The 23530-nt window shown below is 43.0% G+C and overlaps 1 protein-coding gene across 1 annotated transcript; it reads left to right on the top strand.

The window, feature by feature from the left end:
- The first annotated feature begins 3705 nt into the window (after positions 1-3705).
- SLC37A3 (solute carrier family 37, member 3) lies at positions 3706-23000 on the top strand. Its single transcript, XM_010295220.1, has 14 exons — positions 3706-3806; positions 4765-4879; positions 7359-7451; positions 7946-8029; positions 9312-9457; positions 10085-10181; positions 11327-11411; positions 12465-12646; positions 15177-15318; positions 16556-16657; positions 18614-18661; positions 19636-19787; positions 21534-21599; positions 22463-23000. Exons 1-14 carry the CDS (start codon positions 3706-3708, stop codon positions 22553-22555), a joined length of 1506 nt encoding a protein of 501 aa, XP_010293522.1. The 3' UTR covers positions 22556-23000.
- Positions 23001-23530: the final 530 nt, after the last annotated feature.

Below are 23530 nucleotides of genomic sequence, written 5' to 3' on the forward strand. Positions count from 1 at the left end.
GGGTTGACCGGCTTGTGGTGGGTGCCAGCTGCCAAAGGCCTGCCTGCGTTTGGATTTGCATTCCCTTTTTTCTTCTGTCTGTTTGGAAAGATGGATTCAGAACACACTGAATACTGTGTTCAGTTCGGGGCCTCACGCTACAAGAAGGACATTGAGGTGCTGGAGCGTGTCCTGAGAAGGGCAACGAAGCTGGTGAGGGGTCTGGGGAACGGGTCTTATGAGGAGTGGCTGAGGGAACTGGGGTTGTTTAGTCTGGAGAAGAGGAGGCTGAGGGGAGACCTTATCGCTCTCTACAACTACCTGAAAGGGGGTTGTGGTGAGGTGGGGGTTGGTTTCTTCTCCCAAGTAACTAGTGATAGGATGAGCGGGAATGTCCTCAAGTTGTGCCAGGGGAGGTTTAGACTGGGTATTGGGAAAAATGTCTTTACTGAGAGAGTGGTCAAACACTGGAACAGGCTGCCCAGGGAGGTGGAGTCACCATTGCTGGAAATGTTCAAAAAAACGTGTGGATGTGGCACTTCAGGATATGGTTTAGTGGGCATGGTGGTGTTGGGTTAATGGTTGGACTTGCTGATCTTAGAGGTGTTTTCCAACCTTAACGATTCTGTGATTCTATGGCATAGAAGAGTGTTTTTTGTTTTTTGTTTTTTAAAATCATTTGTTTGCATTGCACTTTGGAAGTCCCAGGAATGTTAATTCTGGTCTTTCCTGCCAGCTTTGGAGGACAACAGAGTGGTATTAAGGAAGTTTATTTTGAACTTAAGGTGGCTTCTTTTGACCTTATGTGAAGGGATAAGGGAGAATGCAGAAAGCTTAACAAAAGCTTGTTCAAAGTATTGGTTAGCTGGAGGTAAATAGTGCTAAACAAGCAGACAAGCCAGTCTAATACCCTAAAAGCGGTCCTCTTCCTTTCTTAAAGACTTGTGCTTTGCTGCCTTGAATTCTGTCGTTTATCCTGCCTCCCAGTTCTTGCTCCCCCTCCACTACAAATGTAATGTGGTATTCTCAGAATAATTAGAAGACTAATTTGTAAGGATAAGCTCCTAGTTGCATGCTTTTCTAGCCTAGGGAGAATGCCAGTTTTGAGTATAAAAAGGACAGGATGAAGAAAGAAAAAAAGGGGAAACAAACTATTTCATACTTTACACTGTAAGGATGTTAAAAGTGTCATCCAGTGGCAGAAGGCCTTCTAGAAAGCTGAGACTGAAAAGCTCTGAGGAACAGATAATTTCAACAGTAATATGTCGCTATATAGAAAATGCTATTAAAAAAATAGGTGACTTTAAGGTCAAAACCAGGTCTTAGCTTTAAAAAGACTTGGTATCTTGGACAAATAAGATCTCTACTTGTGTATGTTGACATACAGCAAGTAGTAAATCTCGTGCTTCGGGCTGTGCACTGATTACCCAAGGAAGGAACTTTTCCCGCTGCATTGCACAACTGGCAGTGCTTTGCTTTCCTCGGGAGAACTCTCTTACCTGCTGTTGCCTGGTGGGAGGGCAGGGAGAGGTAAGGAAGGAGAACGAGCTCTTGTGTTTGACCAACAGCCTGCATGGTTCACAGGCATGTGAGGACTGTGGTGCTGGGAAATTGGAGTGCCTTGGGTTCCTTCTTCACGCAGCGTGTGTGTGGGACAGCCTTGAGTAGTTTTACTGCTGCCCAGAAGGGAGTAGCACCGTGTGATACTTGTGTGGGTGCTGAGCTTTCATTCACTGATGTTGAGAAATGATCTGGGACCACAGGTGGATGTAGTTTCAAGACTGCTTGTGAAGATGCCTCTTCTAGGCTTAGCCTTGCCTTCCCACAGCTCCTACTGGAGGTGATGCCCCCCCCTCCCTCCGTGTGAACCCCGGCAGCCTAGAAGCACATCCCTACTAGAAGGTGCTGCCGGACCTGGGCAGGCTGTCCTAGCTGGAAGAGTGGGAGTGTGGCTCAGCTGCACCTGGGCTGCGTAGATCCAGGCAGTCTCAGATCTTGCGTGGACTTGCTGCGTTTGCCCTGGATGAGAATGGAGGTGTTCAAGTGTGGTGTAGGATAAACATTACTCCAATGTCTCAAAAGTGTAATAGCTGGGTCCCTATTATTCAGAGGATGTCTGTGCCATCCTCTTGTTTTGGAGGTCAGATGTGGCCTCGGTTTCCGTGAAGGTTAATGTATCCAGCAGTAGCTGGCATCTGTTTGTCGGTCAGGCATGCATCATCATTGAGAGAACAGGAAAGGAAGACTTCTTGCAGGGAAAGCTGTCTTGGTGAAACCTTTAAAAGTCATTAGGAGGAAAAGCAGAAATCTCTGAAATACAAGCATTTCAGGAGCAGAAATTTGGATAAGAGGGAGTCTGGGCAATGACTTTCAGTTTCTCCAAGTGAGGTTGTGAAGCTGGACTTGAAAAGCCTTCTGTCAGATTTACAAATCATTACAAAAAGCACGTGTGGGTATGAAAGGACACAAAGGCATTATGTTCTGTCTTATTTCAGCTCTGATTCTTTGGGGGAAACGGGTGGTGGCTTATTTTACCTCTCCCCAGCATTCAGAATGTGTGTGGTGTTTGAATGTCTTTTGTCTAGTTGCCTTAAGCCAACTAGCGTGAACAGAATCAAGTTCTGCCTTCAGCGGCAACATCAGTATACAGCGTATCTTTGCACTGCCCTCTCTATTGCAGGGACGCAAGTGTTTGTGTAGCTGCTTTGTGAGCTGTGGCAGGGAAATCTGTTTGAAAAGATCCCTGCCAAAAAAACAAAAGGGAAGTGTGGAGAGAGATTTGCCACCTTGCTGCCCAGCGGGGTCTTTTCCCAGACTCAGTTTGCAGAAACGGCCCCTCAGCCACGCCAGCACAGCTGGGGGAGTGGAGTAGTGTGGCATGAGCCAGCACTAAAACATGTGTCTGTCGTAGCCTTTCGTCAGTGCTGATAGTATCTGGTATCTAGAAGTTTAGGCAGATGTCACCCATGCCCTACAGGTATGGACAGGAAAGTATGACTTGCCACATGGTGTACTAATGAGTTAGTGACAGATGGAGCTATAATGTAGGGCTCAAAAACAAATAGGCAGGGGTCTAGCTGTTGGATTTCAGCATTGTCCTCACAATTACTTTCTTTTTTCCAGCTGTGCAAGTCCACTCTTGGATACATTCTTTCAACAACATCTTAGAGGCAGTTAGATCCAAAACCATTCCCCACCAGTAACCAAATGCTGTTCACCAGTCGATAGCCAGCCAGGTAGCAGTGGAAAGTTAGCTTGTTTGTGACCACTCTGTAGTGTACTGTGTATGTAAAAGGTGCAGAATGGTCTTTAACATGGGACCACTGGAAGTTGGTAGATCCTGGGGGAACTCCTTTAATGATGGGCACCGAAGAGGCATCTGCTAGGAGGGGAACAAAAAAGAAGTGGGTTGGAGGATAACCATGGGGGTACTGGGTGAATGGGGGTAAAAAGACATTTCTGGGCATAGAAGGTGTCAAGGAATGTACAGATGATGAGATGGGTAGTGATGTGAAACAAATTGTGAAGGAATGGCATAGAGTCGTTCCTGATGAGTTCCAGCTGTTTGGGGAACACAGCTGTATTTTATATGTGTGTTTTAATTCAAATATGTTATCTTTTTTTCTTCTCTTCCCACCTTCTTCTGGTTAAGTGAGAAGAAAAATGACCTAAGCACCATCCAGCCTTTGTGGCAAGGGCAGGAGCAGGAGTAGGTCTTCCAGGAGGATGGCTTTGCCAGGAAGCTTACGGAGGCAGCCTGCGAACAAAGGCCTTGTGTCCCATTGCACCCACCATCATATTGTTGTGTTCCTGCTGACCTTCTTCAGGTAGGTTGAGTGTATCTCTGCACAGAGAAATGTTCATCTCACTGGATGTGGGGAGGTGAGGGCATGTCCAAAGAAGGAAAATGAAGGTAGGGAAATAGTCTTCACCTTTGGCTGTGAGCCTTGAAAACAAACTTAAAAGCTAGTAGTACCAAGAGGTCTGGGAGTCACACAGTAGTGGAGCGAAGTGTGCTATGCCCCTGGGGAATCCAGCCACAAACGGGGCTTGCACCAGAGGTGAGGGTGACTGTACCAAGCTGGCTGCAGTCTGCTGCAGAAGGGCAAATGTGGGTGGGTGTGGGGAGGAACTGGCTGAAACGAGGAAGGAAGCAAACCCTGATGCTCAGAACTCTAATGCCCATTCTGACTGATGGAACATGCTGTTGTTGCTTCTGGGGTCCTCTTGTCTCCCAAAAGTGCTGTTTGCAGAGGGTGGACAGGCTTCTAGAACAGAGAGGTCACTGCTTCAGATCTGAAGGTCTACTAGATTTGTTTGTTGAAAGCTTGTCTGTTATACCAGCTGACAACAGCTGGAATATCATACTGTGTCTCCTTACAAACTTTGCCTCGCAGATACCCTTTGATCTTCACAGCAATACTGCCACTGATACCTAATCTGTCTCTGGAAGAGCACTTGTAATGGTAGTTAGCCAGATGAGTGCGTCTTCTCTTTTCTCTTTTTTTTTTCTGAGGTACCTAATTGTTGTTGCACAGTCATCTCCTCTTTTGAAAATAAAAGGAGGTCCTTTCCAGTCAAGACCTATTTTAACAACTTCCCACTGCAATCAGTGTGTCTGTCCATAATTTGGGCGTTCCTGTTGCTGGCTACTATCTCCAAAACTTCCGGTCCTCTATTATGCTGCCTGCTTAGACAACATATATCTGTATTTTGAGTCCCACCCTTTCCCACTTGTCCTCCAGAGACATTTGGTCCAACCTGTGCTTGTCTGTTTTCTGGCAGTTATTCCCTGCTCCATGCTTCCAGAAAGACGTTCAGTAATGTCAAAGTCAGCATTTCCAGCCAATGGACTCCCTCCTGCCTAAACAGCACGGCCCCTGAGCTTCGGCCATATGAGGTAAGGGTTTAAGGGATAGACAAGTGCAAAGAAAGATCAGGAACTTCCAATATGCTGAACCTGTGGTGCTGAAGAGGCCCCTTTAAGTGTTCATCAAGGGACACTTCTCAGAATGTGAGCAGGAACTTCAGGTGTCTGCATTGTAGTTTTTTGGACCGTCAGGTGATGGTGAAATCTTTCCTAGTGGTCCCCAGAGAGAAACTTCTCAAGAAGTTACAGTATCCCAATGGAAATGGGGACCTCAGGAGAGTCTCTGTAGTAGCCAGCAGCACAGAGGTGGGGGAGTAGGGCGAAAGAGGGACCCTACCTCTGAAGTGTCGGAGGCAATAAACAACCACCATTATTGGGCTTACAGAGTAAAACCCTGGCTGTGGCTTTGTGGCGGTGCTGCTGCTGCCACCTTGTTAAAAGGACAGCGAAAGTAGAAGAGAAGAAAGCTATCTGAAAGTACTAGCTGTTTATCCTAAATTGATACTGAAGAATGACATTTTATCATGCATCTAAAAGGTCTGATTTCCAAAAATGCTCAACATCCAGTACATCCAGCAAAAATGCTCAACATCCTTGTCTGTAAAACCCTAGCTTCAGTGGAAGGGATGGGAGTTTTGGCGGTGTTTGCTTGCAGAAAAGGAAGTTGTATACTGCTTGCACCTCACGAATGGGAATGCAAGAACTACCTCCTTACTCCTACCCATAGTCCTTTTAGGGGCATGCTTGTTTTTAGCAGTGGCTTGTCCCGATGCTTTTGAATAGTGGAAGGAATCTTACGTTAACATCTTGGTTGCAGGCCACGAGATCTATTAGAGCAGGGACGTTTGACTGAGGGATTATAAATGTTGACTTTTTGTGATAAGCAAAACCAGTAAATTGGGCCTGTAATGCATTCAGGCTTTTATAGTATGGCAAAAAGGAGTGAGCATCTCAGGGGTGTTAAAATGAACTGCAAGGTGTTTAGTTCCTTAACTGACATTCAAACAACTAGTATATTTTGGAAGCTGTTTTCTTTTTTTTTTTTTATATATAGATGATTTAGTGTTTGCTGGATGTTGAGGTGTATGTGTCTGATCAAGAAAAATGGTCAAAATGGTCCTTTTGGTATCAATTAATTGGTCAGTTAACAGTAAAGTGTGTTTTGGGAAATTGATAGAACAGATTAAGGACGTGAACAGAGAAGTCACATGCTATCAGTTTTGAACTTTGGAATATCTTTTTAACTACAGTTGCTCTTTATTTTTATACCTAAAAATACTTTAAAAAAAGTATAACAAAATTTTTTGTGATTGTTTTGTGAGTAGGCCGTAGCATTATTTTATTAGAAGGACAACTTACAGATCTATACTTTGCAGCCTTTAAAGATTTGTGAGTTCTGTGGAGGTTGTTTAATGAATTTCAGCCTAATGACGAAAGATTTGATTCTCTTACCTTTCTAAGACTCTTAATAGCTTGTAGACCTCCAGAAACTCTGGTTAAAACTAAAAGCTACTGGTGTAAGTAGGTATTGGTGGCCTCAAGTGGAAAGAAGTATTTTTTAAAGGATTTATTATTTTTCTTGGACACATGAGACTTAAGCAGAAGCTATGTCGGTAGGCCTTACCAATGTTACATCTTTTAAACTAAGCGGATGTGTAATTAGTGCTGTCTGTATGAGATGCTCTCCTGGAGAAGTAAAATCAAACTAAACTGATGATATTTGAGTTGGGCACATCCATAGGTCAGGTTTGGATTGGGTTTATTTGTTCATTTTCTAATGGGGGCATGGCAGGGAGAGAAGAAGAGTTTGTCCCAATTAACTTTATTTGTTCTTCAAGTCATCCTCAAAGTTTGCTTTTTTCAGATGATGTCACTAATCATACTTTGGGGACAACTGAGTCTTTTTCCCTTCTTTTTGATCACATTTAAAGTAAAGTGAAACTCAGGGTAAGCACGAAAAATAACAACATTAGTGACTGGAGTTCATTGTAAGTAGTTTCCAACGAGTGTATTTCTTCCCCTTGTTCCTTTTGTGTTTCTTTTCTGTTTGTGGTCTGTCATTTGTTATTATGGTTGCTGCCACAAATACTTTAAGGGAATTATTCATTTAGTGAAGACAGCAAGATAAGTACAGAAGAGACACTGCACATAAAACAGAATATGCCTTTATTCTATTATTCATTAAGGTGCTCTGTGTAAGAAGTTAACAGTTGCGTGCTTGTTAGAAGTAGGGTTTGTTTTGCCAGTCACTTGTCTTGATCCAGGTGGAATGAGCACTTCTCACTTCTCGTTTGCTAGCTTGCCCTTTAGAAGTGAAACAAAGTAGCAGCGGGCATGTTCTGCAGTAGATAATGCCAGAATTGTTCTTTATTTGATAATTAAAGTGTCGGAGGAATAGGAGGTTGCTGGGGCCAGATGCTGTTCTGCTTTAGAGTTGGGGTTTCCATTGAAAAAGAGTAGAATGAGCTATGCCTCTCCCTGTTTACCTGTTAAAATTTTCTCTCTGTAGCTCTGGAACAGCAGCCATTTATTTCCAAATGCAGAAGAAGCAACTCTCTTCTTGGGGACATTGGACACTATCTTTTTGTTTTCCTATGCTATGGTGAGTAAAACTAACCCAAAGCTGCTAAGCTTTGGCCGAATCTTATCGGGATGATCACACCCACATTTGGAGCGGATGAATAGGATCATCTTGGACTTGCCTAGCACTAATCCAGTTAGAAAGCTTAGTTCAGGAGCAGATTTTTTCCCTTCAATTTCTGTTAATTCTGCCCATGCCTGTCACCCATGTGAAGATACTTGTTAACAAATGCAAGAGAACTGCTATCATTTCAGAATTTCTCACACCCCTGTCACCGGTGGGTGGGAGGGCTAGTTCTAGCTCTCCGAGAGTTCTCAGCTGAATTTTTTGATAATAAGAAATTTAATGAACAACTATGAGCAGGGTTTCTTTGGTGGCAGAAGTGGTTAGAATGAAACCGTGAGTTGGTGTAACAACTACATTTAGATCAGCTTGACCTTTCTACATCACTTTAATTCTTACAGATAAGACATGCAAATCTTGTGGCTTTATTTAATGCTGTGTTTTCTTCTTAGGGTCTCTTTGTCAGTGGCATAGTTGGGGATCGCCTGAATTTACGCTGGGTTTTGTCTTTTGGCATGTGTTCCTCTGCTCTGGTGGTAAGTCAGAACATACTAGTGTGATTCAGAAATCTCTCTTAGGGTTCTGGATAGGGTTTTACTTTAGAGGAGAAGAGGCGCTGTTTCTGTCTGCATCTGCCCATGAGCTGTAGCTGTACCTCAGTGGTCTCAAGGTCTGCATGTAAAACATTGTCCTAGATGCACTTATTGCATTGTCTAAAGCACAGAGCTATGCTAGATGACTCACCTCTTCCTGAAATACCTATTTATGGATACTGTGTGAGAAGGAAATTCCTAAGTTTGAGGCACTGTCTAGAGACTTGATGAACAGCTTTTGTACAAGATTGGTGTATTTGGACTTTTTGGGACTGTTTTGTATTATAAATGTTCTGCCAGCCCACATATGTTGTCACCAAGGCTTGTGCTTCCAAATGCAATCTTTGCTCCTTCCTTTAAAGGACAAGTTAACAATACTAAGCATTCATTTACTTATTTTGTAATTGCTCAGAGTGCATGTGTCAAAAAAGAATGTCTGCTTAAAACAAAAGGGTTCTTGAAGTTCAAGCCACTGCAGATAAGTGTGAATCAATTTTATCTCATTGTGGTTTTCTGGTTATTAAAGTAGTGGTAAAATGTGTGGAGTGCTTTTGATTTACCCAGCGGCTACAAAGCCCACTATGGCCTATTGGTGTTCTGGAAACACATGACCACAAACATGTATCAAGCACAGTGTGCCACAAAGTGTGTTTATTTTGGCTAGTTTGGGTTAGGGCTCTTAGTAATTTGAGACCTGGCTGTAATGTTTATGTTAAATTTTGCGAAGATAAATGACTGCTTGAGGGTTTTGTGTTTGCATAGAGCCTTGTGGATTGGGATGTCAGTAGAACAGCAGATGAAGAGGCTACTGTATTTTTAGTGTTGTTACTGAAAGTATTTGTCTCTTTCTTCTCCTGTCCTGTTACAACTGAGCTGTTTACGAAGATAAGTCTTTTAGAGTGGAAGTACCATGACAGCACATTTGTCTCTGGAGTTGTTTGGGTTTCACAGTCAGTGCTGTGGTGTCTCGGCAGAGGGTGCTGTTAGCTCTGAGCTGTTCCTTAAACAATGCCAGGCTTGCCTCTGGCCTGGCCCCTGCGGGGGACCTTCTCCCTAAAATGTTATTTCTTGCTTAGGACCCTACTCCTGCCTGGCTTTCAGCCTCAGGGTTTCTTCTCTGTTTTGTGGCTTTTTTTTTTTTGGGGGTTTTTTGTGGGTTTTTTTTTTGGGTTTTTTTTGGTTGGTTGGTTGTTTTTTTTTTTTTCCCTTTCACCCTCTTCTCTAGGTATTCTTCTTTGGCACACTCACAGAATGGTTGCATTTCTACAACAAGTGGTTCTATTGCTGTCTCTGGGTTGTGAATGGCTTGCTGCAGTCCACTGGTTGGCCCTGTGTGGTTGCTGTCATGGGCAATTGGTTTGGAAAAGCTGGGTAAGTTGAGTTTTCTTCAGTGACTCACTTAGCTGGCCTGCTGAGTAGCAGATTGAGCTGAAAGTCTCAAACCAAAAAGGCCAACTGTTAGGTCAGAAAGTTTTATGTGTGATGAAATATGCCTTACTTGTTACTATTATCACCTTTTTTTCTGGAGCAACAGAAAACATTTTGGTGTGAACACAATTGTGTGTTTTAAAGGCACAGGTTCAAACTTCAAAAGTCCCATAGGGCAGAGTGGCTGAATTTGAATTTTCATGCCACTGGAAAACCTGTTTCTGTCTACTTACCACTGAAGAGATGGAATGGAAACTGACTCCTTGTAGGTTCAACTCTGTCACTTTGGGATACTGCAGATGAGCTCTAGCCATAGCTTGTAACCCTGTTGTTCCCAGCTCACCTCTGCTGTAACACAGGTGTTTCAGGACAGAACATTCCTCACTTACCTGTTTGGTACCCCCAAGTTATTCTGTGTTTTGTTTTAAGTGACCTTTGAGTCTCTTTGAAGTGAACTGAGAGAATGCTGTAACTTATGAATAAAGTTCGCTTGAATGTTGTATCTTTGTTTTGCTCCTAATGCCACCTCTCCCTGCATTGCCTTTTTCAAATTTTCTTCCCCTTCTGCAGGAGAGGTTTTGTGTTTGGACTCTGGAGTGCCTGTGCATCTGTGGGAAACATCCTTGGGGCATTCCTTGCCTCCTGTGTTCTCAAATACGGCTATGAGGTAGGTATTGCTGTCTGGCTTCTAGCTAGGACTGCATGTCTGATTGGGTTATGAGAGACAAGTTTCTTATCCTGTCTCTGAGAGTTAACGGGCTCAGAGTGTCCAGTTTCATTTTCCTGAATTCTGTGGTATCAAGCAGTAGGCAGAATAGAAAGAGTGTTCCTTTCCTGACCCTTCCAAGTTGGAAGAAAGGAGCCTGAGACTTCTCTGTAAACGGGACTGATGTTGTCGAAGAGCCCTAATGTCATAGTGTACCCTCTTCTGATTTGGGTGGCTTAAAGTGCTTTTCAGAATTATCTATCACAGGTTCTCACTTAACTGAAGTCACTGCTGCTGAATAGTGGTGAGGTTCTGACAGGCATGGAGGCTTAGCTTCTGTAACTGGGAAGAGGCCAGGCACATACTATGTTGCTGTAATGTGGCAGGCAGGCAATGGAATACAAGGAATGTAAATGAAGCGGCGTGTCTTGCAGTGCGTGACCTACAAGGACAGGCTAACAGAGCTGAGCTGGTCACTCTGGAGATGAGGAGGCTTAGGGTACCAGATAGCATCCTTCCAAAGCCTGTGAGAAGACTGACGAGAAATCAGAGCCAGGCTCTTTCCTGGGTTGCATGGTGAGAGCGCTAAAAAGCAGTGGATATAAAGTGAAGCAGGGATGGTTCCCACTGGATGTTTGGAAAACTATTTCACTATGAAGTTAGTTAAGCATTGGAACAAGGGGCCAGAGCCTGGAGGATCTGTCTTTGGAGGATTTCAAGGCCTGATTGAACAAAGCCCTGAGCGGCCTGGTCTGAATTTGGTGTTTGACCCTTCTTTGAGCAGTCTGTTCCAATATAGCTGGATCTGTGGTTGCGTTGGGTGAGCTCCTTCCTCACTGCTGTCACCTCAATACACTAAAACAGCTGTTTCAATGTGGTCTTTCAGCCTAGATAGAACCAAGACTGTTCAGGAGATGCAGATGTACTTGTTTCCGAGCTTTATGGATGTAGTGTGGGTTGTTGTAGCTGTGTTTACTCTCTGACAAGGTTGGAATGTAAAGAAAACTCTTGTTAGTCAGGGAAGTCTATATGACTTAGTGTTTTAAAAATAATCTCTTATTTATTTATCTTCTGTTTTAAAAAAATAATCTCTTATTTATCTTCAGTATGCGTTCTTGGTGACTGCCTCAGTACAGTTTGCTGGAGGAGTCATTGTCTTCTTTGGGCTCCTGACATCACCAAAGGAAGTGGGTAAGTAGAAGAGGGCTGTAGCATTTCAGTCACTTCATGGAAAGCAGATCTGCAGCTTCCCATGTGGTACTACAAGTACTGCTCGTTCTGACAGCACTTATTCTCAGGGATATTATAAAATGGTGTTGTATTTAATGGAGCAAATGCTTTACTCTCCAAGATCACACTAAATGCCACCATGCATCATGTGTATAGGGTCTGGGTATTTTAAAAAGAAAAATAAAGCAGCATGGAGCTAACATCTCCATTAGGATGTGCCTAATTATCAGTTTTTCTTCACCTGGAAAATCAGTATTTTTTAAAAGAAACAGCAGGCAAACTGATAACTGGCTATTGTAGGAGAAAACTGTGGCCAGCCTTAACTGTGCAGTGGGAAGGGAAAGCACTTTTCATCTGCATGTCTCCCGCAGCCTGTTAAATAGCTCTCTGGTTGGATGTGGTCCTTCTCCGAGATGATGGTAGGCATAACAGGAAAACAAAAGAACTTTTGGGCTTTGACAGGGCATGGAGGAGGTTTCCCAGGTGCCTGCAAAGGCTATAAAGTTGGTAGCACTAAAGCTACCATAAAGTGCTCATAAGAGCACACAGCAGCCCAGAAACCGCAGTGCAGTTCCTAGGGTTTCTGTTTCAGCAGAGGCGTTAACTGGCAGCAGCTGTCTGAGTAGTTGCTGGTACACTCAGCCTCCCCACTCAAGGGAATTGGTACCTGGGAGCCAGGTCCCAGGATCCCAACCACTAAATAAGGGGGTAAATGCACTAATTTATTGTGTCTTCCAACTAATGGCCAGACACTCAGAACAGACAAAGCCGATGCCAGGATCAGACAGAATATTTTCAAGAGTGCTAGAAGACAAAGGGTAGAAACTGGCGACACTGCAGAACACCATCTAGAAGAGTTTCTAAGCCAAAGGAGGATGGAGGTATGGGAGAGCAAAGGAATTGCTAGAAGGGAGAATTGCTTAAAAAGAAGTGAGCGTAGCTTTAGAGTGGGGAGAGGGTGAACAGGCTGTGGTCCTGTGGTTTTTCCTCTTGCATATCCCTTGTAACACTTAGGCCTCCCTGAGCTTGGAACAGATGAAGATGGCAGCGTGGAGGAAGATGCCAACAGACCTTTAATGGGCAATGATGATGCAGATGACGATGACCGGAATTACTCTATTCAAGCAACTGACACTGACAACCAGCCAAAGGCCATTGGCTTTTTCCAGGCTTGTTGCCTTCCAGGTGTCGTACTGGTGAGGACACAGATTCTTGAGTGAGATCTGACTTATGATGTTAAACATAAAGCTGAATTTTTGTGTTGTCAGCGTTTGTTGACATCATTGTTAATATGTTGACCATGTGTTGTAGTTGTTGACATCTGACTTCTTATGCTGTTAAAACCTTGGGGCTGGGACTGTTATCCTTGTGCACATGGGTTATAACACTGTCCAGGTGTGAGGTTGCATGTTGCTCTTCCCGTTGGACTCCTGTTTCATTTAGTGCGTGTAATGAACCAACTAAGGACAGCAGAGATCCTGCCCTTTTTGCTGCTGAATTTAGAAGGGAGGCCATTAGCGAAGGTGGCTGTAGGATGCTTTCTTGGTAAGGTAGCTACGCTGCCTTGAGGAATGGGATTCTCACTGCTAGCTGAGCATCACACAGAATTCTGTGGCACCAATATTGGGGTTTGGTTTTTTTAGTTGCCTTAAAGCAGAAAGCTGGCCCAAAAAGCCTTAATCAGCATGATGTAGCATGTGGCAAAGTAGGCAGTTTTTTAATAAACAACTGGAAACGAGGCCTGGTGATGCAGTTTCCACATATCCTCATCCTGTCCCTTGTGTGAGAACTTGTACTTCTGCATCAGCAGTATTGTCCGCTTCATGGTTTTGGTTCAGCTGAAAAATTAACCTGCCATTAAAAAACAACGTTAACTTTCTGTGTCAGTGGGCTGTGTGCCCCCTGAATTCTAGAACCAGTAGAAGAAAGGGGGCAGGGTAGCTGGCTCAGTAATGCAGTGTGAACTATCTGGATTTGAACATGAAGCAGAACTACTGAATGGATGGTATTGTCAGATACCCTTAATGAGTAAAGCGGTTGGTGGTTGTGACTAAGGCAACACAAAATCTAGAAGGGGTGGGGGGCATTGTTGGTGTTCAGAGTGCGGGGCAACCACAGTTCTGTTATTAAGACCTTGGTTCAGGGATGGCAAAAGAAAGCGTACGCATCTCGAGTTCTTTCCTAATATGGCTAAATACTGTATAAATTATGGCTCGGTTTTGGTGGTGCTAAGAACGGGCTGATGTACAAAGAACCTTCAGGCAAAATTTCTTAATGATGGAAGCTGCCTCAGTTGATGTGTGACTTTTTTTCATTGGCCAGAACATAAGGAGGTACTATACAACTGATGTTGCTGTTTCTGTACTTGGGATTTTGAGGACGTGTTCTGTGCATTAACCCAGCAACATGAATGCCTGGATCTGTGAGTTTTGTTTCGATGTCAGATCAGTGCCCAGCCAAACCAGGACACTATGTCAGATCAGTGAGAGACCAAATACTGAGACAACCTCCAAAGCCATGTCAAGATTCTACAAAGACACTATTTGACATTTTTTCTGTAGTTCCTCTCTTTTCCTGCTGCTTGATATGATGGAAGAGCTTTAGTACAGACAGCTTTCCCCTGAACCTCTAGAAATTCAATGTTTAATCACTCAATCTGGTAGACAGTTTCTAAGCATGTTGCAATAAACATTGCTTTGTACAGTGCACTTTTCATACCCAGAGGCAGGAAAACAACCAAACATCCCTGTGTCTTACATGTATGGTGGAGATTAGTTTGTGTCCTGTAAGAGTGAAAAAGCATTAATAATGCAGCTAAAAAAGATGTATCTATTAAAATAATAAAAATTCAGAAGAGGTGATTTTGTGCAGTTTAATATATAAAAAGATTTCCTTTTCAAAATTCAAAGACAAATGCGTGCTTACAATCTCAAAAGCTGTGATTCTAACAGGTTGTTTTTTCTGCCTTCATCCTTGTTTACCTCTTCAAATATGGGTTCCTTGAACTACTGTGTCAGTGTTTATCAGGAGGCCTTACTGAAATACTGTGCCTCATCCCTCTGCATGCTGAGCCAGCAGTCCCAGGGAACAGATCTTTGCCGCACACATGAAAGTGCTAAAGAAGGAGAGCTCCTGATAGCTAAGGAGAACTTGAGCACAGCAGCCAGAAGCAGGAGGTTGTCTCAGCTGTTGGGTTTGGAAGCATGTGCTTAGCTTTTTTAACCTTTTATCTTGTATCCTGGAATACCTGCCTGGGGATTATGAACAAGGCTTTCTCTTCTGGTGCTGTAAGGAGATGAGCTTTCTGAGCAGCAAAAGGTAGCGCAAAACTACTTCACATAACTTTTCTCAGCATGATGCACAGATGACTAAATTTCGAGCTTGTTTCGTGTCACATGGTTGTCTCCCCCCTTCTTCAGAAGGTGAATTAGATTTCTTTCATTTTTTTGAAGCCTGGTGTCATTTCCTCTCAAGATTACACTGAAAGTTGTTTTAACCCATTGTATTCAGTGAAAAGAAAATAACCTTCTTGACAGTGATTTTCGTATTCCTGGATTCCCTTTGGTGTTCAGCATTAAGCTTTCATAATGCTGCCTTCTTACATGAAATGCAGAAGCGCTTCCCCCTGAAAGCTTTAGCTGGATGCAGAGCTTTATGGAAAGAAGCAGAAACACTGTTTGCATTTCTCAAGTTGCCAACTGCTTGCTGGCCCTCTCTTTGTTCCAGTACTCTTTGGCCTATGCCTGCTTGAAACTGGTGAATTACTCATTCTTCTTCTGGCTGCCCTTCTACCTCAGCAACAACTTTGGATGGAAAGAAGCAGAAGCTGACCAGCTCTCAATCTGGTATGATGTGGGAGGAATCATAGGTGAGTAAACAAGTGAGTGATACCTTCCTGCAGTTGCCCTGCTAGTGTTTGAAAATGTAAGACAGTAAATGGAGCTCAGAACAGTCATGTTCAGTGGGATCTAGCTGTTTACTGAATATATAAAAAGTCTAGTTATGTATGTGGTTGCTTGGCTGTTTTGTTTTTTTTCTAAAACACAGGGTATGTGAGCCCCCTAAAGAGTTTACATAAAATGTAAAGGACACTATTGTATTCTTGGACATTACCCTCAGTGGGCATTTTTCTTTACTCATTAGGACTTCTTGAAAAGTGCCATGTACAAAGTGGTGTCCCTGCTGCTTGCTACTTGCTTTCTGACAGGTACCCTTGAAGGAGAGTTTATATCTGAACTCACCGGGTTCTGTACTGTCCCTTCTATCCTGTAATTTTGAGAACAGGCTTGTCGCAGATCTCAGCAAAGTAGGCACAAGTATGTTATATTCAGAAAAAAAATGTAATTGCACTTGTTTCTGCTGGCTGCAAAATCTGACCCTGTTCCTCCAGAATAAAGAACATATTGTATATGTGTTTAGATTTCCACTCTCCTGTGCTCAGTTTCTTGCTTTATTACCTTGTCCAGTTAGGTTTCCTAGAATAGATATCCTTGTTTTGGTCTGTTCAGGGTCAGTTTTTTTTTGCCTCTGTGGCCTTTTCTATGTAAGGCTTTCTCAATGTTCTGTTTTTTTACCAGCAGAGCCATTCCTACAGAGGTAGCAATGATACATAAGGTGACTTTTATCAGCTATTGGCATTTGTTGCAATTAGTTGCACCTACCCTAAGTAGGTGAGACAGCGGGGAATGTGAGGCCCCTGTGTGCTAAAGCTTTCCCTGTGAAAAAGAACTGCCTTTTCCTGTGCTTTCTGTTAAAGAAACCAGCCACAATGTTAAGCTTGCTTACATCCAGAGTGTGGTGATCCTAGAGCTGTGATGATCCTATAGGGGAAGGAAAAGGAAAGGAGCATTGGCTAGTTGCGCGCCAGAAGGAAAGTAGTAACAAAATTCTGGGAAAGCTGTATGAGCAGTTTTCCGTGCTCTGTCTGAGCCACTTGAGTTTACTGTTTCTCTGTGTCTGGGGCAGTAAGGGCAGGAGACTTAGTTTTCAAGATTTTAGAGAGAATGTGTATTGATGAGAAGGCAAGAGGCCACTGCACTTGGTGAAATGAGTTTTGTTCAAGGTGTTAGCAACCTGAGCCTGACGATGTTTTTCTTTTTTTGCAGGTGGGACTATCCAGGGCTTGATTTCTGATGTGCTACAGAAGAGAGCCCCAGTGCTAGCAATTAGCCTGGTTTTTGCTGTAGGCTCTCTTTTTGGATACAGCCGTGAGTATGCTTTTGCTGCGCAGTGGTAAGCGGTTAATTCGGTACCTCTTAGAGAGAACCAGAGCACAGCCTGTTCTAATTATGTTTTCTGGTCTTGAAACTGCTTCTGGATCAGGATGATGCCTTTTGGTCTATTTTGCCTGAAGTGTGGCACTGCACAGAAAGAAATCTGTTCTCTGGTTAATGAGGTGGAAAAGAATTAGCTGAGTGGTTGGATTTCCCTGTACTGGTGAGTTATGCTACTGATTCTTCTCCAGTGTCAGTGAGATTTTTGGCATTGTCATTGTATCAATACCACAACTGGCAGAGCAGGAAATCTCAGGTGCATCCCCGTAGTAAGAGGAAAGAGAATCTGGCGGTATATCTGTGCTGGAGTATATGTACACTACAAAGAGGCAGAAGCTCTTGGACTTCACCACTTACGCTTCTCTAAGTGGTGAAATTGAAGCATTTCTGCCTCTTTTATAATAGATAACAGGTCTCGGTGATTGGTTATTGAAAGGAGTCTGTCAGGAAAACTGAATAGGAGGCAGGCAGATCTCATTTCCATGAAACATCTATGAAGCTCTTCTAAGGGTAACAGTTTTGTGTCTTCAGACATGGTGTCCTATGGTACCAGAGTGCTTTAACTCACTGAGATGTAATTTCCCTTCTCTGTCTCTTCCTCCAAAATGGGGTGGCGATACAGACTGGCGTTTATAGAGCACTTTGAGATCTGTGGACAGAAATAGCTGCCAGAGCTGGATGCAAACAGTAAAGTGTGCCTTTCAGAAGCATGCTGGCTTACTCAGAAGGTCTCAAGAGTAAGGTCAATAAGGTATAATCATTAAATAGCAAGGACTGGGTTTGATGGAGTTCGGTGGAGTTTTGTAGGCTGTTGTGCTAACTCATTACTTTCAAAAGTGAATTGGAAGCAAATATAAAATTATTGCTGGCAAAGTTTGAAGTTTGTTCTAGATAGCAGAGCAGCCGGAGGTCCAAGTGTCTTGTCCAGCTAGTTGCAGAAGGCTGAGACAGGCAATTTAAGGTGGGTGAAAGTTACTGCAGTGTGATAATTAAATTTCCATTAGCCAAACCAGGAAACCTTTTCATGCTCATAGCATCTTGTACATAAGAGTAATAATGGCCTGAGAGTATGTGAAGAGGGCTGCAACTTGCCTTATGCATGGTAACTTGACCATGTGTGAGCCCTAAGTTGAAGCAGTGGGTAAGGAATTTGGGCGATGCCTGGAAGTGAGGTATTGGGGAAAGCAGTGCCTGAAAAGCACTGAGAGGCTGTAATGGAAAACCAGCTGCGTGTACACAGTGTGGTGCTATTCCTGGAAAGGCAAGCAGACCCTGTAGGTACTCAAGCATGGCTTTGTAAGGAGGAGTGAAGATATGGGGTTTGTGCATTTTTTTACTTTATTGTGCAGCAGTGTTTAGGCAGTTGCTAGATTACCCTCTCCAGATATAACCTCTGTGTTTTAAAGAAGATTTTTGAAAATTCAGAACAAGTGGAAGGGTGATTCAAGTGCTGAATACTTTATGGTGGTAGAGATTGAGTAGAGTCTAGCTTCCCCAGAGAGACAGAAGGAGTATTCTATTACTATTTAAATGGACTTTTGAGGAGGGTAAATGCAAGCTCTATGCCGTAGAAAGAGGCATAGCAAGGGCTGGAACCTAGAGCCAGTCAAATCTGATATAGAAGTAGGGCACAAGATTTTAATGGCAAAGGTGACTTTTCTACTGTAAAGTGCTGTTGGGAAACTTTGAGGTCTTTAGTCTCTAAATGCCTTTGCAGTAAGACTAATCTCTGTAGGAGTCTCTAGTCAAATAGCAGTTATTGTTGTCACTATGTAGCTAATTGAGCAGCAGTTCAAACTAGATGTTTGCATGCTTCGTTCTGATCCTGAGAAAGAAGGCTTTCTCAAGTTAATTTGTTTTATTTACACTCATCTGGTCTTTCTCTTGCAGGTTCTCCAAACAGCAAACCTATCAATGCTGTGATCATGGCAATTACAGGTATCAAATGCCACTGTTGTGCTAGTAGACCTATACATACATTACAGAAAAATCCGTAACACCAGCCTCAGGTGGTGGTAATGTATTTGTGTGTGCTGCCATCTCTGCTGGCTTTGCAGAAAGAGTAAAAGCTGGGGCCCAATTTCTGTTACTTTTGGAATACAGCTGTAGGAAAACTGCCTTCTTAGAGAGAGGTGTAGAATATAGACTGTATAGAATAATGGCTTGGAACTAAAGGGGTCTGCCTTGGCTCAGTATGATGAGGATGGATTTATGCCAAAATACCTAGCAGTGATCTGGTATCTGAGGAAGTATATCTATCGCAAAGTTGTGAGCTGCAGCTCAAATTTGAGGGTGTTTGTCAGAACCCCAAATGCACTATGTGCTGAGAGGTCATAAGCTTTGTATGCTACACAGCATACATACTATGCTGTGTATGGGATTAAGATTAGCCTGCATGAATAGAGCCTTTCTTTTCAAACACTCCTACTTCAGAACTCTGTCCTGTTGCATTTTTTTTTTTGCCTTCCATCTCCTTCACCAATCCCTGGAGATTGAGGCAATAGCATGGGGGTATACTACTCCAAAGTAGAAGCGTGTTTAAATCTGCTTCATATTGAGGTTTTGTATTGTATATACATGCTGTTCAAAAGTAGCTGTCTGTATTCAGTTTGGTGTGTCCTGACTCTTCTTGTGGAGTGTGCCACAGCGAATTACCTCGTTTTTGCTGTTGGATGAAAATGTGCTTGTTGGTAATTTCTGTGTGCGTAATCCAGGTGCCCAAGGTGTGCCACAGCCCTGTGCTTCAGCTGTGCGGATACACTTCTACCTACAGTTATTCTGTGATCACAGTCCCTAGACTTAGTCCTTTTCCTGAGCTTTACATGGTAGAAAAGCTGTGTTTTGAAGATGCTCTGTTGAGAGTCTGTCCTCATGCTTGTTTTGCACCAAGGCTGTTTTCTTGTCACTTACAGGATTTTTCATCGGAGGCCCTTCTAACATGATCAGTTCTGCAATTTCTGCTGACCTGGGGCGTCAGGATCTCGTGAAAGGCAGCAGCGAGGCTCTGGCAACAGTCACAGGAATTGTGGATGGAACTGGCAGCATTGGTGCTGCAGTGGGCCAGGTGAGGCTACCAGTGGAAACTAGAGGTCTGGGGAAGGCGGCAAAGAGTCTGTTGTAGTTAGAGATGTTAGCTCATTCCTCAATCCAAAGTTGCATGAAGAGAGAGAGAGGGTTGGTGGGTTTTTTTTTAGTCACTTATTTCTTTCAGAAAGAACTAAGGGAACATGTGTGTGTTAAGCTTTCAGTGGAAGCAACTTAATTAAGAACTAAACTAAGTATTCATAGTGCCAATGTTATGGCACTTTCATAATTCAAGTGGATTTTAGAGGCTTTCATATCCTGAACTCCAAAAAGCAAGTAAAGGTCACCTTCACAAAGAGTGAAAAGAAAATACTTTGAAGTTTATTTGGGATTTTTTGTTCAAAGGTAATAGTAATCTGCTTATAGAAAAGTTTACCTGTATTAACTGAGTAAAATTAGAATACCTATTAGGAATGTTACAGTGTTTATAAAGTAACTTAAAATTTGCTCTTATTTGCGGTTCCCCTTTTTATCTATGGATGTCTTTTACACCTTGTAAATCCAGCACCACTTGCTTTGATAGTCCTTGCAGTATGCTGCCAGAAGTCTGAAGACTAGACTGTTGCAGAAAAGGAAGCTGACAGTGTGCCCACTGGGGGCATTCTTTCTTCTCAAATACAAGCGTTAACTATGTGGAAGAACACAGAGGTGCTTTGGGGAGGGGGGGATTTAGTAGAAAGATCAGAGCCAGTTTTATTCCAGGCGTCCTCTAGTACGGGTAAAATACCAAGGATGCAGGCAAGGCATACAAGTTTCCTTTCTGGAAAGGGATTTGGGTTTGTATGTGCCATTGATTGCCTGATAAATACAATCGTTGAGTCTCTATTTCACAGGAAAGATGCTGCTTAGCTCCATGAAATGTGGAACATTACAAGTGCTTTGTGGACATCTTAAAGTGCGCAGTTACACTCAGTGTTATTCTTGCATTGTCTACAGTGTTTCTGTCTTCCCCCACACATACCATTCAAACTTACATCATCATAAAAATTGGGTCTTTAGTTCTGAAAAATTCCACCTGCCTCCCATTCTAACATTATATTTATTTCACCAGAGACAGCCATGATGTCATTCTGGGGGTGTGTGAATAACAGCAAATGCACAATGAACATGTTAGAAATTCAGATCCTGTTTTGTGCTAATATACCCAGTAGTGAAGAAGGGAGGCTCTTGTACAGCTTCTGAATATAAATCTGCTAACAGGGAATACATTTTCTTCTGTAGCCTGTGTAGTCCTATTGAACTGGGATGCAGTTCAGAACAGACTGTAGTCTCAAGTGTCTTGCCTACGATGAAGGGTTAAGTAGTTAGTGGTTGCACAGCTCTTGAAAATGCGTCTTGTGTAATTTATAAGCCATTCTATAAGCTTTTAGTTCTCTGAGGGTACTTACATCCACTTACGGCCCAGTGTTCTGTGCAAAAACCTCGTATTCAGTGGAGTCAATTTGTCACCATTTGAAACTGTAGTTCAGTTCTGTCTTTATGCTGCTATGAGTTACTGTAAAGCTTCAGGATGGTATCTCTGCTTTGCTGAGGCTGTGGGTTTTATACAGAAAGGCTGCTGTCCTGACTCATCTCTTCTGACAGGAAAAGATCAGCTGGAAGGTTTTGTGATCAGCTCTGTATGGAGTGTTAACAGCCCACAAATTCTAGAAAATGAGAGAGTAATGCCTGAAAGTCACGCTTATCTTCCCAGTTTGAATAATTTCTTCTTCCCCTTTCTTTTTAGTATCTAGTGTCTTTGATCCAGGAGAACCTGGGATGGATGTGGGTTTTCTATTTCTTTATTCTAATGGTAAGAAATCTCCTTTTTAAAAATTCTTTGTCAACGTTCAACTTGCAATAGAATGTTTTTGTCAGAATGAAAATTGTGACTCAGACATACAATCTATTTGCAGCAGCTGCGAACGCTGATGCCATTCTCAAAGTGATCTATGGTGTGCCTTTGCCTCAGGGTGTCTAAATCAACTGGGTTCATTTTTTGGATCCTTGACGTTCCTGTTGGCCAACAGGAACTAAGATTGTGGCAGAGGCACAAAAATACTTGCTTTAAAATACCTGTGTGCATTTCCTAAAGCTCATACCACCTGACTGTCTTCCAAGGCAGGACTTTTTCCTCCTTCATCTCCATGGTATGTAGTTCCTAATGTTTTCAGGGAGATGAAGTTAAGCTGCTTGTTTGTTAGCCCTTGAAGATTAGTGGAAGGAGTGATGAGGATCTTGAAACTAAAATGAAAATGCCTTCCCCTGGTATACAACTGGGGGAGAAGACCATTCGGGCCCTGATCTCCTCCTCAGCATTGCCACAGTGGTAAATGCTGTATGGTTCACTCGTTCTTCCCTGCTGGAAGTGCCAGGAATAGTCTTTGCATCTGTGCTGACAAGGGAAAAGGCCACTTTGGTAGGCAGCAGAGGTGGCCAGGAGGAGGGCTGTTGAGGAGGTGAAAAGCTCATCATCTTTATGAAGAGAAGATCATGACAGCTGAAATCGTATGAGCTTTCCTGCAAGCTCAGTCCTTCCATCTGCTGTGCCACTTTGTCATCGCTTCTCTTAGCCTGTATCTTTCTGGGGTAGGCCTTGAATGCACATTGGAGTGCGGAATGGCTGCAGCTATGGTTGCTCTGTGCTAATTGTCCTGGATATGCTTCTTTTCACAGACGAGTTCAACAGTCCTGTTCATTTCACCATTAATAGTGAGGGAGATCAAATTGCTTCTGCATGAGCGGCGCCTGCGAATGCTGGCTGAGTGACTTCTGCTTGCCTCTGGAAGGACTGTTGTATGGACCTGACATTCTGGACACTAATCAAAACTCTGGGAGACTTGCTTCTTATATCCTCCAGGTTTGGACTAATTCAAAATGGCTCTGCAGGACTTGATTGACCTGCCTTTGTGAGCTCAATAGTGAAGTACCAAATGCCCGTCCTGAGACCACCTGCATCATGGAGCTGCTGACCTAAGCTAGACAATCCACGGGATTGGCAGATTGTTCTGGCCTACCAGACTCTTCCATGTCAGCAGTCACACAAGGGTCTTCTGTTGGGTGGGCTCACTGCTATATACCCTTTCTTATTTATTTCTGGATCTCCTGACCAAAGGTTGACTGTTTAAAACTGACGGTGGAGAGGCTGTCTTGCAATGAATTGTGATGCTCTGTTGTGCTGGTGAAATCATACAGTGCATTTCATGGGTAGTCTAAATTTACAATCACTTTACAGTTTAGAAAGGGCAAAATTAATTATCTGGAATTTGCGCTGTCCAGTTGTTTAAAAAAGGCTGTTGCTAGATCTCCACACAGATGGACCTCTGCTATCCCGAGCTAATAACTGTCACATATTCTAGTAAGTTCACATGGAGAAGTTACCTCCATATTTGTTTTTAGCATTTTTTAATAATAATAATAATATTACTAATCTCTGGGAAATGAGATTTCAGTTTTTAACTATTTAAGCAGACAAAGAGTGTGCAATACTTTACTGTGATCTCTGAGAATAAGCCTTAATAGATCCTTTGTGTCTAAGGGATCCTTGAACGGCTTTGAGGATCAGTAATGGGACACAAATACTTTCACTACTGCTTTGCTATTTGAACTCTGATCAATACTGACCAAAATGGGACTGTCAGGTGGCCCTCTGAAGAAAGCTGGTGTCACTATTTTCATACTCACTGGGCAATTGCTTGTCTCTAGTAAAGGAGAACCAGTATGGAATGAAAGGAATTTAAGAGA

The sequence above is a fragment of the Phaethon lepturus genome, unplaced genomic scaffold, assembly GCF_000687285.1.
Source record: "Phaethon lepturus isolate BGI_N335 unplaced genomic scaffold, ASM68728v1 scaffold9969, whole genome shotgun sequence".
NCBI lineage: Eukaryota > Metazoa > Chordata > Aves > Phaethontiformes > Phaethontidae > Phaethon > Phaethon lepturus.

Excerpts from the sequence above, each read along its gene's own strand:
- SLC37A3 (XM_010295220.1), top strand. The coding sequence starts at position 3,706 with ATGGCTTTGCCAGGAAGCTTACGGAGGCAGCCTGCGAACAAAGGCCTT. Across the intron at positions 9,458-10,084 it reads AATTGGTTTGGAAAAGCTGG|GAGAGGTTTTGTGTTTGGAC; the intron begins GTAAGTTGAGTT and ends CCCCTTCTGCAG. Across the intron at positions 19,788-21,533 it reads TTGGTGCTGCAGTGGGCCAG|TATCTAGTGTCTTTGATCCA; the intron begins GTGAGGCTACCA and ends CTTTCTTTTTAG.